The sequence below is a fragment of the Molothrus aeneus genome, chromosome 6 (assembly GCF_037042795.1).
Source record: "Molothrus aeneus isolate 106 chromosome 6, BPBGC_Maene_1.0, whole genome shotgun sequence".
NCBI classification, from domain to species: Eukaryota; Metazoa; Chordata; class Aves; order Passeriformes; family Icteridae; genus Molothrus; species Molothrus aeneus.
This window is the reverse complement of record NC_089651.1, coordinates 37,477,955-37,493,552: the sequence shown is the minus strand read 5'-3', so window position 1 is coordinate 37,493,552 and position 15,598 is coordinate 37,477,955. Positions and strand designations below refer to the sequence as shown.

The following is a 15,598-nucleotide window of genomic DNA, read 5'->3' as shown; positions in this document are numbered from 1 at the left end:
TTTCCACTTAATGTTGGGTACTTGTTCCATTGCCAACTCTTAATTCAACTGCAGAACTTTGTAGCTTAATTTTTTTCCATTTGATACTGACTCCATCAGAGTTTCTGAATAAAGTCTACTCTAATAAAGTCTTGCTTGTTAAATCAGAGTATGGGATTCTGAAATCATGTGACAGATTGCTTTTGATGTGGGGCTTTTTATCCACCTCAGAGCAAGTGACATCTCATTAAGACCTTGGAGTTTGACTAGTGAAATGTAAATAACACTGCAGCTTTCTTTCTGTTTGCTTTCAGGCTCTCAAAATGTGTGTGACTGCAAAATATAATGAACAGCTTTTAAGTGTGAAAAAAGAACAGGGACAACCAAAAGCATTGCTTATTCACGAGAATAAGGCAGAATCCAGACAGTTTTAATTAGTTAATTTTTTATAAACCCCAAGTAGAAATGGAATTTTACTTTCAGTAGTGTGAGCTGCTCTCCTACACATTATTTAATGTTTGTGGTTCAGAAAGATTAGCTACATTTTGAAATTATTGCTTAGTCTTTTGGTCCTGTTCTGTTCTGTTGGAAAACTGCCTCTTTGGTGGTCTGCTTGTTTTTTGTTTGTGGCGTTTGTATGGTTGGTTTCAGGGGGTTTTTTAGGTTGTTGGTTTTTGGGTTTTTTGTATTGTTTGGGAGGTTTTTTAACCACCCTTACATAAGAAGTTAGTATTTTATAAAGATCCTCCAAGCATGAGGACATACAAGTTAACAATTCCTGATTTACATTTAAAAATTACTTTGTTTTTTTTTTTTTAATTTTCTTTTCAAAAATCTTTTGAATTGTAGGGATCTATGTAATTGAACTTCTGCAGGTGGATGTGTTCTAAAAGACTACATTTTGCCACTGGAAGTGTTTTCATTGAAGAATTGTTGGAACTACATTCTTCACAGAAATCTATCATAAACTAGCTGATGGATGTCACATCAGATTTTTTGGAAGTCTGAGTTGTTTTGAAATTTGTCATCCATATTTCTTGCAATTTATAAAACTGTTACCTAAAGATGAATTGTCTAGATCAGCCAGGCTAGCTGAGCAAACATAAGCATTAGGATAGCTCATCACACTGTGTGCTATCTGTTCATGTCAGTAATCCATGTGAGTACGTGGAGTTAAAACAAGAAGCTTCTGTAGATACATTTGCAAGAATCTCTGGTATTAACTTCAGAGACTTCAAAAGATAATTTAATACATTTCTCTTTTAGACTTGTTGGGTTAAAAACCGAAGCTCCAAGTGCTGCATCAACAAGCACAAGTACTCCTCAGCCAGTCAGTAATGTGGTCCACTACTTGGCATCTGCACTGCTTCAGATAGAACAAGGAATTGAACGCAGGTTCCTCAAAGCACCTCTTGGTAAGTCTCAGAATTGAAACTCTGTCTCTAGTCTTGTGTAGGATTTTCTAACTAACAAACCAAACACATCCATCCCAGCACTGCAGTAATACCCCTGACCCCTAACCCACTTGCTTGTTTTGTAAGACTGGATGCTTTAGAAGGACATCTTGGGGAAAAGAACAAAAAGTTAACACACCCACATATATATTGATATATATATATATATATATATAAAATGTATTAATTAACAAGCAAATTCTTAAATGCATGCTTATTGAACATAGATTTTTTTCCAGTGACCTTGTTTATGTGGTGCTACAGTTATACTGATGCATTGGCAGACAAAATGTACCCTTAGGCAGAAATGATCAAGCTTTCTGGGGGAACACTATAGTTCAGAATTACTGTTGAGGCCAGTATATCATGCAGTTCTTTTATTTTGTTTGCTTCTTTTTATACCGTTTCAATGAAAGCAATATAGACCTAGTTTACCTGGATCACCTTGTTCAGCAATAACAGAATACTTACAGTAAAGTGTAGGAAATACTTACATTGCAGACATTAAGATTCTCTGGTTTTGTGTTTGTGCAGTAAAACTTGGAAATAAAAGGTTGCAAGAAAAATTTAAACAAAAGTAGGATTACAGCTTGACTTTGACACGTATTTCTTACTTGGCTTCCTCTGATGAGGCTCTGGAGGTGAGAGAGAGGATCCAAAGTGCATAAAGTCAGTTTGTTTTCCCATGATCCCTCAGGTCTGGATTCCTTAGGATCCTTTTGCAATTCAGAAGTGGACTTTGATCTTAAAGAAATGTGTAAAGGTAGTTCCTCCTTCCCAAGGTGGCTGTCTTGGTCAGACTTCCTGTCTTGATGGCACACTGAGGATGAGCTGTGCTCTGTGCTTGCTGGGCTGCTTTACCTCTCACCTCTGGTTTGCCAGTGCAGTACATTCCAGAGCAACAACTGCTACACTCTGGTAGACTGATACTCTTCTGAAAGTCACTGTGTATAAAATCCTTCTGCTCTGGCAGACTCTGCTGTAGTAGTTGAAGACAAAAGTGCAGGTTTTGGTGTGTTAACACAAGATGTTAGGTACCCTGTTGCGCAGTTGACCTGAAATTTTTTCTGCATCTTGGCTGCTCCTGCATGGAGCCTGCTGTCTGGGTATCAGTTGCCACTGAAGATGGCTTTAAGCTAGATTTGTGCCAGAGACTGACACCGTGGGCATGGGTTCCCTTCCACAAGCTTTAGATATCAGTGTGATGACCTCTAGAAGAGGGAAGTGCAGCAAATGATTGAGATGAAAGGGGAGAGCACAGGAATAGTTGAAACCGCAGCTGTTTAAAAGCTTTACTTGGCTGAGTGCTTGGTCAACTCAAATATGTCTGCACTTTCCAAGCCAGGCATGATACAGCTTATTTCCTGCTATATGACTAGATTGCAACCTGTGCAATAGTTAATTGACAGTGCCTCTAGCATTTGTCCTACTTTTCATGTACAAGTTGTAAATACATTGTGCATTATGTGCCTCCATTTCCATACAAGGTCTGTGAGTATTTTGCTGACAGCCCCTTGCTGACAGTTATAAGTTTACTATTCCCCTAAGGGGAAAAATATGGTTATTAGCAGGCTGTGGCCATTGATCGTGCATCCTGAGTTAGAGGAAAAAGACTAAAAGAAGAAAAATGCCCCAGAAGTATTGGAGAGAAAATTTTTTAGCAGTCTTCTGTCTTCTTTTTGGCGTTTCAACTCTGCCATAATCTTATGTTGGTTCATGTTTTTGCCTTACCTTTGGAATGATGGTGGGTTGGCTTTTTTTTTCACCTGGAAATCCTGTTCTCTTAGGTGTTTTATACTGAGTGGCAAAGGGAGTATATAAGGAAAGCAAATAGATGTGTTTTGCATATCTTAAATCTCTGATGTTTGTTTACTGTAATTTGCCTGTGGATCTCTTCTGCTGTGAAAAATACTACTGCTCTAAGATGACAGTAATGTATAGAATAACCTACATTGCTGAGAAGCAGGAAGGATCCCAGGTGTCCTCTGGTCTGGCTTGCTGCCCTAATCATTAAGTGACAGTGTCAGGTTCCCTCTTGCTTTTTGGTGCCAAATGTCTCATGTTTTCAGTTGCGTAATGGGCTGCTTTTAACAGGAGGTGAATCTGAATGAAGGCAAGATTGTGTATGTACAACAGACATAGAAAAGTTCCCTACTCAGCTTGACAAGGTGTTTGTAGTGCTTTTAATGACAAGTGGACACTTGTTCTTCAGGACTGCTGTGTGCTCAGAGCTGTGATGCATTTTTTCCCCGACCCCTCTAAAGTGTGACCAACAGTTTTCTGATGATAGAAATTAACTCTTAAGTTTGTAACCACTGGGGTTTAGTTTGAGGAGTTTTTAGTTTTGTTTTACTGTTCTTATATAGATTACTGTGTCTCTGCACTCATTTGTTCTGGGGTTTTTTCCTAACAGGAGGGATTTTTTTTAATAGTTGTTCGAATTATTTAAGGTAAATCCCCCCCACCCCTCCCGACAAAATGCCTTGTATATCTGTTTTTCATGTTCAATCTGATAATCCCAACTTTTTTGGCTGATTGAGTTACTATTGAAGTAAAAATATTGGAAGTCAAGCAAGTGCTGGGAGTTCTGTTTTTGTAGCAGTACAGGGGGAACACTTGCAGTAAAAAGAGTGCCCTTGCATTTCTGCTTTAAACCACACTGAAAATGCTCTTTGTCATTATTTCAGTTCTTGCTTTCACTGCAAAGTTTATTTGCCCTCTCTATCCCTCCCTTTACTTTGCTCTGTTCCTATTAGGGAATGGAGCTATACTTAACAGTTTTTAGTTTTCATTTATGGCTGCTAGTCCTAAAGCCAGCACAGTGAAATTCCCTGCAGTCACTGGCAGGTTTATGCTGGTGGCCTCCAGGGTGCAGAGCAGACAAAGGGACCCAGCACAGCAATAAAAGGACCAGCTGCTCCTCTCAGCTCCGTTTTTGTTTGAGGCTCTATCAGGCTGCCAAGAGCCTTGCTGGTGATTCTGATAGGTTTAGAGTTGAGGTGCATACCAAATGTTCAAGTGGAAGAGCAAGAAAAGACTGACAGAGAAGATAGCGATGTGAAAAGAGATCTGGAAACCCCAGAAATGGCCCCTTCAGCCTCACAGAGCTGCTAGATGCCCACTAATCTTCTGTTGTCTGGTGATGAAATGTAACATGATTTTAATTGTATGCATTTCTTAATTATGAACTGTCTTTTTGAAATCTTTTCATTAAATATTACTATGAAAATTTGGTTTTTCTTCCTTCAGTGCAGCCCAAGGTAATGTTACAGGAGACTCATGGAAGGGAGGGAGTGCAGTTGCAGTACATTGTTTTCCTGCAAAATTTTCAGAGTTAAGATGTAAAAAAGCCTTTTTTCTTTTTTGAATAGTTGTTTGAAGGAAACTCTGAAGTCCTGCTTCTCAGAAAAAAATTGTTTGAGAAGGAAGAAATACAAGCGGTTTTTATTATGAATTTTGCTTCTTTTTTGACATAAATTGACTCTTCCTTGCATTTCAAAATACTTTGCAGTGCAGTAATAGGTCTCATCATTCCTTTTACAGAGATGTGAAAGTTGAGTTATAAAATGATGAAGTGATTTGGTTGCCCTGGAGTTCAGTGAGGCACGCACAAAAAAGTCTGCCTTCTACAGTAGTTCAGGACTTCAGTCATTTAAGCATCCTTCAAATTTCCATGCAAAAGGTTGGATTCTAATTCATGGGAGCACCTTTGAGATTGATGGAGGGAACCATTTGCCTGCTTTGTAACTTGTGCCACGCACTCCTTGCATGACAAAAAAAATCCAAACCAACTTTTTTGTTCCTTTTTGCTTGTCTTTATTCAATTCCTTTCTTTTTAGATTTTATCTTTGTTTCCTGTACTCCCATAGCTGTTTCCTTTCCTATTTATAATTGTCCTCATAATAGCATCAGACATCTTCCAACAGTATCCTAGGATATGATAGGTATATGCACAGACTTTTTTCTTATGCTTCCATTACTTCCCTGCAGAGTTTCATGAGCAGAGGCAGCAAAGGTGGAAATGGGCTTTTTTATGATACAGAATTTTTGTTTACTCTTCAGAGAAGACAGTCAAAGAAGGTGCCTTGTAATTGGAGCAGATGAGGTTGACCATGGCTCTTCCTTCCTGAGAGGTTAATTTAATCATTTTAATACTCCAGAACACACCTGCATAAAACCATCCAAAATACATTGTTTCAAGTGGACAGATGAACTAATTCTCTTGGTCCTTGAGAACTGTGCCCATAACATGGCTACATTTTTTGAGCTGAGGAGGTTTGTGGTACCACAGACCAAACAAATTGTTTGCTGAGAAAAACCTGTGGTTAGTATCTGCTCCTGTGGCCATTTGCACCAGAGTTGGACAGAAAGGTAAGGCAGGGTAGGATTCAGAGCCTTTAGTTCAAGCATTCTGTTTGTAGTGGGAGTCAGAGTAAACACTGGGATGTGCAATTCCTCCATGCACAGTACTCCCCTACCCTTCACTGTCTGCACATATTGAGAACCACTGTTCACTGTTCAAGTCATGTTTTTAGACTACACATTTATGGAATATAAAAATTAATTAAAAAATAATCTGCCATGCTTCAAAAAGGTATTTGAAATAACTCTATGAATTTAATGTTAGGTAATGCAGAAGATGATGAAAGGCACCACTGGGGGTATAAAAGGAGGAAGAGAGTGAAAGACAAGACTAGTCAGAGTGATGGTAAATTTTAAATGTTACTTGTATTGCTAAGAATTAGAAAGCATTGAATATTTTATCAGGTTTTCTTTTTTTATTGGTTTTTACTTAATTTTGTAGCCAGTTCCTTACATTGAAGGTATTGAAGCCAAAGGTTTAAGCATGAAACAAATATAGCTCAAATATTTAAAACTAAGAAAAAGGTTTCTGCAACCAGAAATAAAGAACTGTATTTTTTTTTTCACTTTGGGACCAAAATCTGCCTGTTCACATAATCCTGGGGTTTTTTCCCCCTTTCTTTTAATGTCCCCATTTTTTTTTCTGAAACTTGACTGCATTGTGCAACTGCATATCCTTTCTAGAAAAACTAAAATGGAAAACCCTTCCCTGAACTCAATTAGCTATTGATAGATGAGTGCATAGATCTGTCAAATGACTTCATTTGCATTGTAGCAAGGCTTGGAGGACTTAGCTGACAGAAGGGTATCCCACTGCGCGGTGTAGAGCTGCTCAGACACAAAGAAAGAGGCCATTTCTCCCTCTGAGTTAACAATATAAATGAGAAAGATGATGGATGGAAGAAAAAAGTGTTATTCTTATTTTACAAATTGGGATCTGAAACAGTGAGTGTTGTTTGGCTTGCTTGTTTCAGCAGCAGGACATACTGAAGCAGGTTGTGGTCAGGAATTTTCATCTCTACTTGCTCTGCAAATTCACAGTTGCAATATATTTGTTTTGTTGTGTGATGAACTATATTGATAAGCCAATCCAGGCTGAAAATAACCTCCAAATAAAAGTAATAATGCTCAAGCTGTCATTGTTAGCCAAAGAAATGCTTGCCAGACTATATATATGCTTAAGATAAAGTGTCTTTAAGAGTAAGAGTTACAGTACAAATCTGATTTAAGCAATTTTCATTTTCTTACTGAATTAAAAAAAACCATGGAAATATACTGCAGTACTGTGAAAAGGACCTTGTCTACTGTCTTCAGAAGACTGAATTTAACACAGCAAGCCTAAGATCTAAGTACTAGAAAATGTTAGGAAATACAGGTTTGCAGTTCAGGAGTGGCTGTATTTTATTTATGAAGCTGTGTTGCCTGTTTATCCTCTGCCTTCTCCCATCACTTCTCTTGTGCTGCTTGCTGCTAATGCAAATGTATGCAAGATTAGACAAATCCTGGCAGCCAGTTGATGAGAAGGCAGAAGGGCCTTGCCAGGAGAGCAATTAGTCTCATTTTTGTTCTTTCATCTTATTTGTTATTAGATATTTTCTCTTGTAGTCCTGGGAATAAATCATTTGGCAGACAGGTGCATCACAGGCCATTCGTGTGCCCGCTGTCAGTAGTCCAGCAGGCAGGGTGGCATTATATACTGGAGTGCATCATTAATCAACTGAGATCACTCAGTAGTAGCTGGACTATCACTTTTAGAAGGGAAGTCTGCAGACATCTCCATAACCACAAGCACTGTTGTATGGTCTCTTCCTGTTCTCAAACCCTCTTACTTTAAAATGCAAGAAATAACTTTTGGCTTCAATAAAGAAACCAGCTTCCTGCTCAGGAGCAGCAGTGCAGGGTGTCATTTATACCTTCTGTTTTCTCTCAGGTTCTCAAACAGCCTGTTTGCTTCTCTAGTTCCCAGCTGCCCATTCCCATTCAGTACTGTCCCCCTCGTTACTCAGTGTGTGTGTTTGCGTAGCTGCTCCCATGGCCTGGATTGCAAACCAAAACTATTTGAAAATACCATCTAATTTCTCACCCTTGTTCCCTCCCCCGTTTATTTTTAACTTAATTAGAGACTCAGGTGTCACTTGGTTTGACACTTGATGTGTACCACGGGTCCCTCCTGTGTGTTACATTGCTTAAAAGGTATTAAGGAAACAGTTACATTTCATCCAGGTCAGTCATCCAGCCTGGTCAGCCACACAGAGATGCAGGTGCTTGTGAAGGCAGAGTGAGTGCAGGGCAGGATTGAAGGCAGTGAGGCATGGGCAGAGGGCTGAAAGGCTCTCTGGTAGATCGTACTGGAGCAAGTGTGGGTGAAAAGTGCCCTTCAAGCTGTTCTTTGCCAGTGAAGTTTCAGGTACTTTCTTTAAACATTGTGGGATTTCCAGATGTAAATACAAAGGAAGGTAAATTGGATATGTGATCCTTTTTTCATGATCTTAAGTTATGTTTTATACTTTATAAATTGAATCAAATTAGGTTTCGAGGTTCATATCTGAGTTTACTGTCTTATTAAGGACCTATGTATGTGCAAGTTCTAAGCTTAATAGGTATTGAAGAGTAAAATACTAAAGCTCCAGCATCTTGGAAACTATGTAGAAAATACTCCAGTACTGAAGAGATAAGACAAAATTATTTTCCCATTTTGCTACTTGCTGTCTGTTTGACAGAGTATTACCTCTTACTCTAGAATAACCTGGATCTTTGAAAAAGAAGTTTGATAATTCTGTGGGGTTTTGTCATTTTTCTTATTTTTTTAAATCCCCTTCTCCAATGGAAGATGCCAGTGATGGTGGACGGTCCTATAAAACAGTTCTGGATCGCTGGAGAGAGTCACTTCTTTCTTCTACCAGCTTGTCCCAAGTCTTCCTTCACCTGTCGACGTTGGACCGCAGCGTCATCTGGTCCAAGTCCATCCTCAACGCTCGCTGCAAGGTGTGCCGGAAGAAAGGCGATGCGGAAAGCATGGTGCTGTGTGATGGCTGCGACCGAGGCTATCACACCTACTGCATCAGGCCCAAGCTGAAGGTACCTCAGGAGAAAGGACTGCTTCCTTTTCACACAGAGCTTGAATAGTTCTTATAATGCTAATGCTTTTTCATTTCCCCTTCTGTTTCTAGGTCATTCCTGAAGGAGATTGGTTTTGCCCAGAGTGCCGACCAAAACAGCGCTCTAGACGCCTCTCCTCCAGACAGAGACCTTCTGTGGAAAGTGATGAAGAGACTGCTGAGCAACTAGAAGGGGAAGAAGAGGCAAACTATGATGAGATGGGACAAAGTGAGGAGGAGCATTATGAAGAAGAGCAAGATGAGGAGGATGAATCGCAAGAGGAGGAAGAGATAAGGTAAACAGACTTGTTAAAATATCACCTTGATCGTTAATTTGGAGTAGTTGTTCACATAAGCATGTATCTTGAAACTCTAGTATGAAAAAAATGTTTATTTTTAGAAAAATGGCAGCTTGTTGCAAATTTGGCCCTTACCAAAAGATTTAATACTGAATACAAAATAGTGAATACAAAAGCTAGGGCCTCTGGACTTGGGTTCATTTTCAGGATAAAAATTCCAGCTTTGAATGTATGGGTGAGAGAAGGCCATCTGAGCTTTATTTCTGTACAGCTGCTGTGTGAATGTGAAGTGGAAAGAGTTTCAAACAGTAAAGGTTTTCTGGAGAAAACCCAGAGTTATTTTTGTCCACTTTTGAATTTTTGAGGACTAGATGCATACAGTATTAGAACATTAGAGAAAACAATCCATTGGAGGCCACAGGACATTGGGAGTCCCTGAGGACTAATGCAGTAGCTGTTTAAAAAAGGCCAACAAACAAACCAAACCACCTTACCCCCAAAAAAGCCCCCCAAAACCATAACAACACCAAAACAAACAAAACCCAAACAACCAACCCAAGAAAATATCTTTGAAAAACAGCCGACCAAAAAACACTATACAATCAACTAAATAATACAAAGTGATAATTTCAATAAAAATTTTATTTGATGCACATGTCAACAACATAAAAATTGAAGGACACTTTTCTAATCTCAGAGTATTTTTCTTCTCTTTTTTGTACAGTCTTTTGAATTGACTAAGGCAAGCAGCTCTGACAGTTGAGATTCAGTAGTTGGAGAGAATGTGCATGTCCTTGGGAAATAAATTTATCTCTGGGATCTTGTCTCTTCCCTGTAAAGGAAGGGGAGTCTCAAATATTAGTTACAAAACCTGACCAGAGCATAACTCGTATAAGTAGCATTTTACAACTGCGCTTTATTTATCTGGCTGATAATAATGTTCAGAAATTTTAGTAGCTAACATTTGCTGTGAGAAATAAGTGATTTAAAGAAATTGATAGCTGGTGCTCCAGTTAATGTATTCTTATTGCATAAGCTGCAAAGGTGATCATAATTCTGAAAATTCCTTTAAGGTATGTACTCCACATAATATTTCACTAAGAGACCCCAGAGGAGTATTTAAGATAATGGTAATTTTGGGTGACTGACTGCATCAGGTTGTAAGCCAGCTGCTTACCAGTTCAATCTTGAATGGCTGGGTTTTTTAAATGCTGAATTAGAAAACAGGGAAGAGAGACGCATGGAATTTTGGAATAAATAAACATAATTGTTCACTTTATAGCCCATCAAAACAAGGAAGATCTCAGGTCAAGTTTCCATTAAAAATGAGAGCAGCCAAGCTCAACAATCCATTCTCAAGTCAGAACAGCCAGCGTCAGGCAAGATATGCTTCTCGGAGCCAGCCAATTGAATCTTCGTCAAAAACGACCAGAAGGGGTTTGAGAAACATAAAATCAGCCTCCTCAGCAGTGACTAAGCCCACTTTAAGATTTCACAGCCGGACCACTCGTCAGAGCCAAAGTTCATTACCAGCAGATGTTTTTGTGGAGCTACTCGGTCCTCGAAGAAGACGGAGAGGACGAAAGAGCGCTGAGAGCCCACTGGGAAGCAGCCCCTCCAACTCCCTCGGGTTCCGAGTTGTGGATACTGCAGAGCCCGCTGAGCGGCTCAGGAAACTGCCAGTTGCTGCTTCAAAGCTTTCCCTTCCTGTTGCTGAACCCAAGAGAAGAGGCAGAAAACGACAATCTACAGGTTAGAGAAATGTGTTTATCACAGCAAAATCCACATTCTGTTCCTTGATAAAATACTTGCGTGGTAGAGCATGGAGATCATGAGTAGTGGTTGAAGGCAGTTTTGCCACTTCCAATGAGACAGTTTTTCTTTCACACTGACAGAACCTTAAAATTTTCAGCCATCTGAGATTTATTGTATCCATATTTGAAATTTCATATTTGCACACAATATGCTCTATAATAAGTGGATTGAAAGTTTGGAAGTGCCTCAATCCACACAAATGGAAATGCTTACTTGTAGCTTTTATGATTTTATTTTATTAAAGAATTAAACAGTGAAGAGCACATATAGAGGGAACGTAGTGAAATTGGGAATATACACACAGAACAATAAACTGCTTCCAGAAGAAAAATGTTGTCTGCCTGGTATAGGACTAACGGTGTCTGTGCTTGTTAAAGTAATATTTTGATGGTAAGGAAATATTTGGAAAGATACAATAACTTTTAAAACAAAAAGGACCCAGTGTGAGACTGAAGAGCATAAAAGAGCTTGCACTCCAGTGTAGCAGCCTTGTATTCTTCACCATTTCTGTCTGTCACTATTCAGAATGTCTGAACTTTTCCTTTAACTACCCTGCTGACTACTCTTGAAAGCAGATAAAACCAATCTGAATAGAGGTTTTTGTGAAAGTAAAAGTTAGGAGCAGCCAGCTTATTCTTGTTTTTCTCTAACAGGGCTTTTCTTCAAGTGTTTAACAAATTGTTTTAAGATTGAAATCAGTGAAAAAAATCACGTCCAAAATTAATGCAATGGAGGAGGCACCCAGCTAAGGCCTGGTACTTAGCATTCTGTATGGCAAGAGAGACATTTTAGTAGTAAATGACAAGACTGGAGTATAGTTACTACTTTAGGTCAAACTACATGCCTTGTGCTTTTAAACTACAGTTTTAGTACCCCAAAATAATGGTGTTTCAGCTTTTTATTAATTTTTTAAAATTTTATTTTATTTGTCAGGCTTTTAATCTTTATCTGGGGGGATGTTGGGTTGGTTTTTTTTCCAGAATCATCTCCTCCAGTATTGAGCAGGAGAAGTTCAGGACGTCAGGGCGGAGTCCATGAACTCTCAGCTTTTGAACAGCTGATAGTGGAGCTGGTGCGGCATGATGACAGCTGGCCTTTCATGAAACTGGTTTCCAAAATCCAGGTAACTGACACAACTCTAGAGGCAGCAGTAATGGCTGAGAGCCCTGCTTGCTGCTGGTAAACCTGGGGAATTTACAGCATGGTGCAAACGGCAGGATAGAGCCAAGCAATGGGATTCAGGAGAACTCTTGCATTTCAGCTCAGATATTTGGTGTCAGAAAAAACTTCCACAATTTATGTGGTATTGGCAAAATTTTACATAAACTTTTCACTGGGCATTTTAAAATGTGAAATGCTTTGGTTTTAAAAAACCCAGAGTTTGGTGTTTGAGGCTCTGCTAAAACTAGCAATGATAGCTGTTTAATAAAGACCTGAAATGCTGAATTCAGAGTCACAAATAGTTGGAGGGGTAATCTATCTGGACAAAGAGAATGATGTACAAATGTGAATGAACAAAGTAAGCATAGAGGAGGAGAGGAATTTTGAATGAAATGGAGAATAGTGACTGCCTAATAATAGACTATTGGAATTATGTTGGGAAGGGCAAGAATCTGGTGAATGCAAAGAAAGATGGAGAATTCAACTTAGTTTTGGTGCTGAAACTAAACTGCTAGAATTCAGTGCATTCTGGTTTGCCTGAATCCATCATTAAGGGATAGTCTCTATATAGTTGGAAGGAGAAATCCATACCAGACCCAGATTTTCTTCATCATGATAGATATTTTGGTTTAAACTTTTAGCTGCCTTTAAGACAATGTAAAGGATACATTGAATGGGCAGTGCACAGCAAGCCAGAAAGAGAAAAATACTTTTCTTTTTAGTAATTACATAAACAGCACTCCTAAAGGAAAAAAAAATATTTCAGTTTAATTCTGTTTCTTTACTGATTCTTCCTTTAGGTTTGTTTGCAGGTTGCAGTTGATCTAGAGTAAAATTGCAGGCCATAACCAAAACCTTGGTTTTAAAACATACATGGTAGTGCATGTGGGTACCTTTCCTTGGAGGAGGGAAAGGCATGTTTGGATCAGATACCTTTTTCTTTTGCTTCCCCCACCCCACTTTGTGAGACGGGCACCCTAGACTTGGTGCTTACTGGAATTCAAAACTGGATCCAAATGATCAGTACACTTAAGGGTTAGGCAGTCCTTTTCCTCCCCTGACTCTTGATCCCATAGTACTTGCGTAGAGTCTCCTGCTTCCTGCTCTTCAACACAAGTGAATGGAATCTCTGAATTTTGAATGAATAGTGGTGGAGTCAAAATGATTATTACTCATGATTAAAGAGCTTTTAACATTGTAATATATTGCGGGAAAAATAAAAAATTTAAAAGATTGGAAATAATTTTTGTACTGGACAGATGGGAATAGCTGGAACAGCACAATGCTTATCTGCTCATGCAATTTTCTTATAGTTGTTCACAGGGCATTTAGGAGTAGATTTATTTATTAAATTGCTGGCTAATGTTTGTTGTAATCTGCTACTTGAATGATAGAAAAAAAAAACAACCAGTGCCTGAAAACTAGTATTCAGTTCAGGGAATGAAGGTAGTTGTGTAAGACTCCTCTGTTTATTCAAAAGCAAAATATAAATGCCTTTTGCTGATACATTATTTGTTTTAATGTTTTACATAGGCAGAATTTAAGCTTCCCTTTGTTTGTCCGTTGATCTTTTTGTTTGAATTTTTTCTTTTAGGTACCAGACTACTATGATATAATCAAAAAACCTATTGCCTTAAATATAATCCGTGAAAAAGTGAATAAATGTGAATATAAGTTAGCATGTAAGTATTATTTATTGAAAGGGGTATATTGTACCATGTTCTCTCACTTTAAATCCTTGTCCTAAAATAGAACTGTGTTGGATGATTAGAAAGCTGAAATTGTGTTTGCTTTGGGGTTTTGTGGTGTTTTAGGTTTTTTTTAAAGAGCAATTACTAATATTTTTTTTAAATAAAATCTGTTGAACATAGTTCCTTTCCTACTAACATGCATGATGGATAGATAAGAAATGGGCAGCTATGAAACTTCTGGTAGTTCTCAAGCCTTTAATATCAAAGAGTGACACTGATGGAATAATTAGAAAAGGTACTGTTGTTCCTGTCTCTGATTTGTATTTCCTGTATTGATAATCAGAGAAACTGAAGAATGTTGACATGGAACAGCACTGATACAAGGATAGAAACTCGATACACGTAAAGACGTTTTTGTGTTGCGGCTCTGCATAGGATCACTGTACTGATTTATTGGTGTCATACTGTTTGTCAGACTGCTGATGACTTGAAACATGCTAAATTAACTTATTTTATTCCCTAGCTGAATTCATTGAAGATATTGAGCTGATGTTTTCGAACTGCTTTGAATACAACCCTCGTAACACAAGTGAAGCAAAAGCTGGAACTAGACTTCAAGCTTTCTTCCACATTCAGGCTCAAAAGCTTGGACTTCCCATCACATCTGGTAACGTGGACCACACCGCTCCCGCGGCGAAGAAATCTCGAATCTAACCTCTGCCTTCCAAAGGAGTTCTTGACGGAATTTATTACATTCATTAAAATGGATTGTTAAATTACCCAGTCGTCATGTCTATTTAAAGCAATAACAACTGTTTAACCACCTTGAAGTGTGGCCTGCACTATATTCTCAATATAATATTAAGCACTCAGGAGAATGTAGGAAAGATTACCTTTGCTACAGTTTTATTCAGTGTCTAATAATTTTGATAGATGTACTGGATACAGTACTGGTTTACAGAGGTTTTGTACATTTTTAATACATTCATGTGTCCAGATATCTTCCAGAAGTACTTTGTTTTTTCCTGCACAAAATAACGTTGTTTCATCCTCTAGATTTTGTAGGAGCTGTGGTATTGAGGGCTTTATCAACTCAGAGAAAATCTTCTGCTGTAGCACAGTTGAAGAAACTGTGTGTGTTGTTAAAACTTGTTTGAGCATATCTTCTCAACACTAATGAGTACAACTGCATATCTTTTCAAGTACTGTACCAGTGCTGGCTGGAGGTATTCGGTCTGAGTTTATTAAGTAGATATTTATTTAGCATTCAAAGTAATTTGTGAATTTGTTTTGTATTTATAAAATTTGTACTTGGGGCAAAAAAAAAAAAAAAGTCCCATAACTTTTTAAATTTTGGAGGGTGGGGTTTTGTTTGTTTGTTTGTTTTTTCCCCTCTGACTTGATGATCAATCAATAAATACTTTCTTGTGTCCCTGGCAGTTCTTCTAGCAATGAGTAAATTTGCAGGACTGTACTCTTAAATTTCTACATTCAACTTTGGAAGTGTACAAATAAAATGACACATTTTTTCAAAGTATGTTGAGTTTGGACTTCCTCTTGAGTTGTACTGCTGCACCACCTTTCCATTAATTTCTGAGGACAGTTTGCTGGAGGCAACACAGCAGAATGTGGTTCCAGTATGAGTACCCCAGCCAGCACTCTGGGCAGCTGCAGCCACTGTGCTAGCTGGTCTCTGAGGTATGCAAGTGTCCATCAGTTTGTCTGGAGTAACGTGAGTA

The 15,598-nt window shown here is 38.5% G+C and overlaps 1 protein-coding gene across 1 annotated transcript in view; it reads left to right on the top strand.

Annotated features, from left to right (window-relative positions):
• Positions 1-15,396, top strand: part of BAZ1A (bromodomain adjacent to zinc finger domain 1A) — a 64,699-nt gene extending 49,303 nt beyond the window's left edge. The window contains exons 21-27 of the mRNA XM_066552499.1: positions 1,246-1,394; positions 8,626-8,873; positions 8,966-9,189; positions 10,475-10,944; positions 11,988-12,130; positions 13,763-13,850; positions 14,383-15,396. Coding sequence (XP_066408596.1) covers positions 1,246-1,394; positions 8,626-8,873; positions 8,966-9,189; positions 10,475-10,944; positions 11,988-12,130; positions 13,763-13,850; positions 14,383-14,573 — 1,513 coding nt within the window. The 3' untranslated portion in view covers positions 14,574-15,396. The remainder of the gene's footprint in view (positions 1-1,245; positions 1,395-8,625; positions 8,874-8,965; positions 9,190-10,474; positions 10,945-11,987; positions 12,131-13,762; positions 13,851-14,382) is intronic.
• Positions 15,397-15,598: the final 202 nt, after the last annotated feature.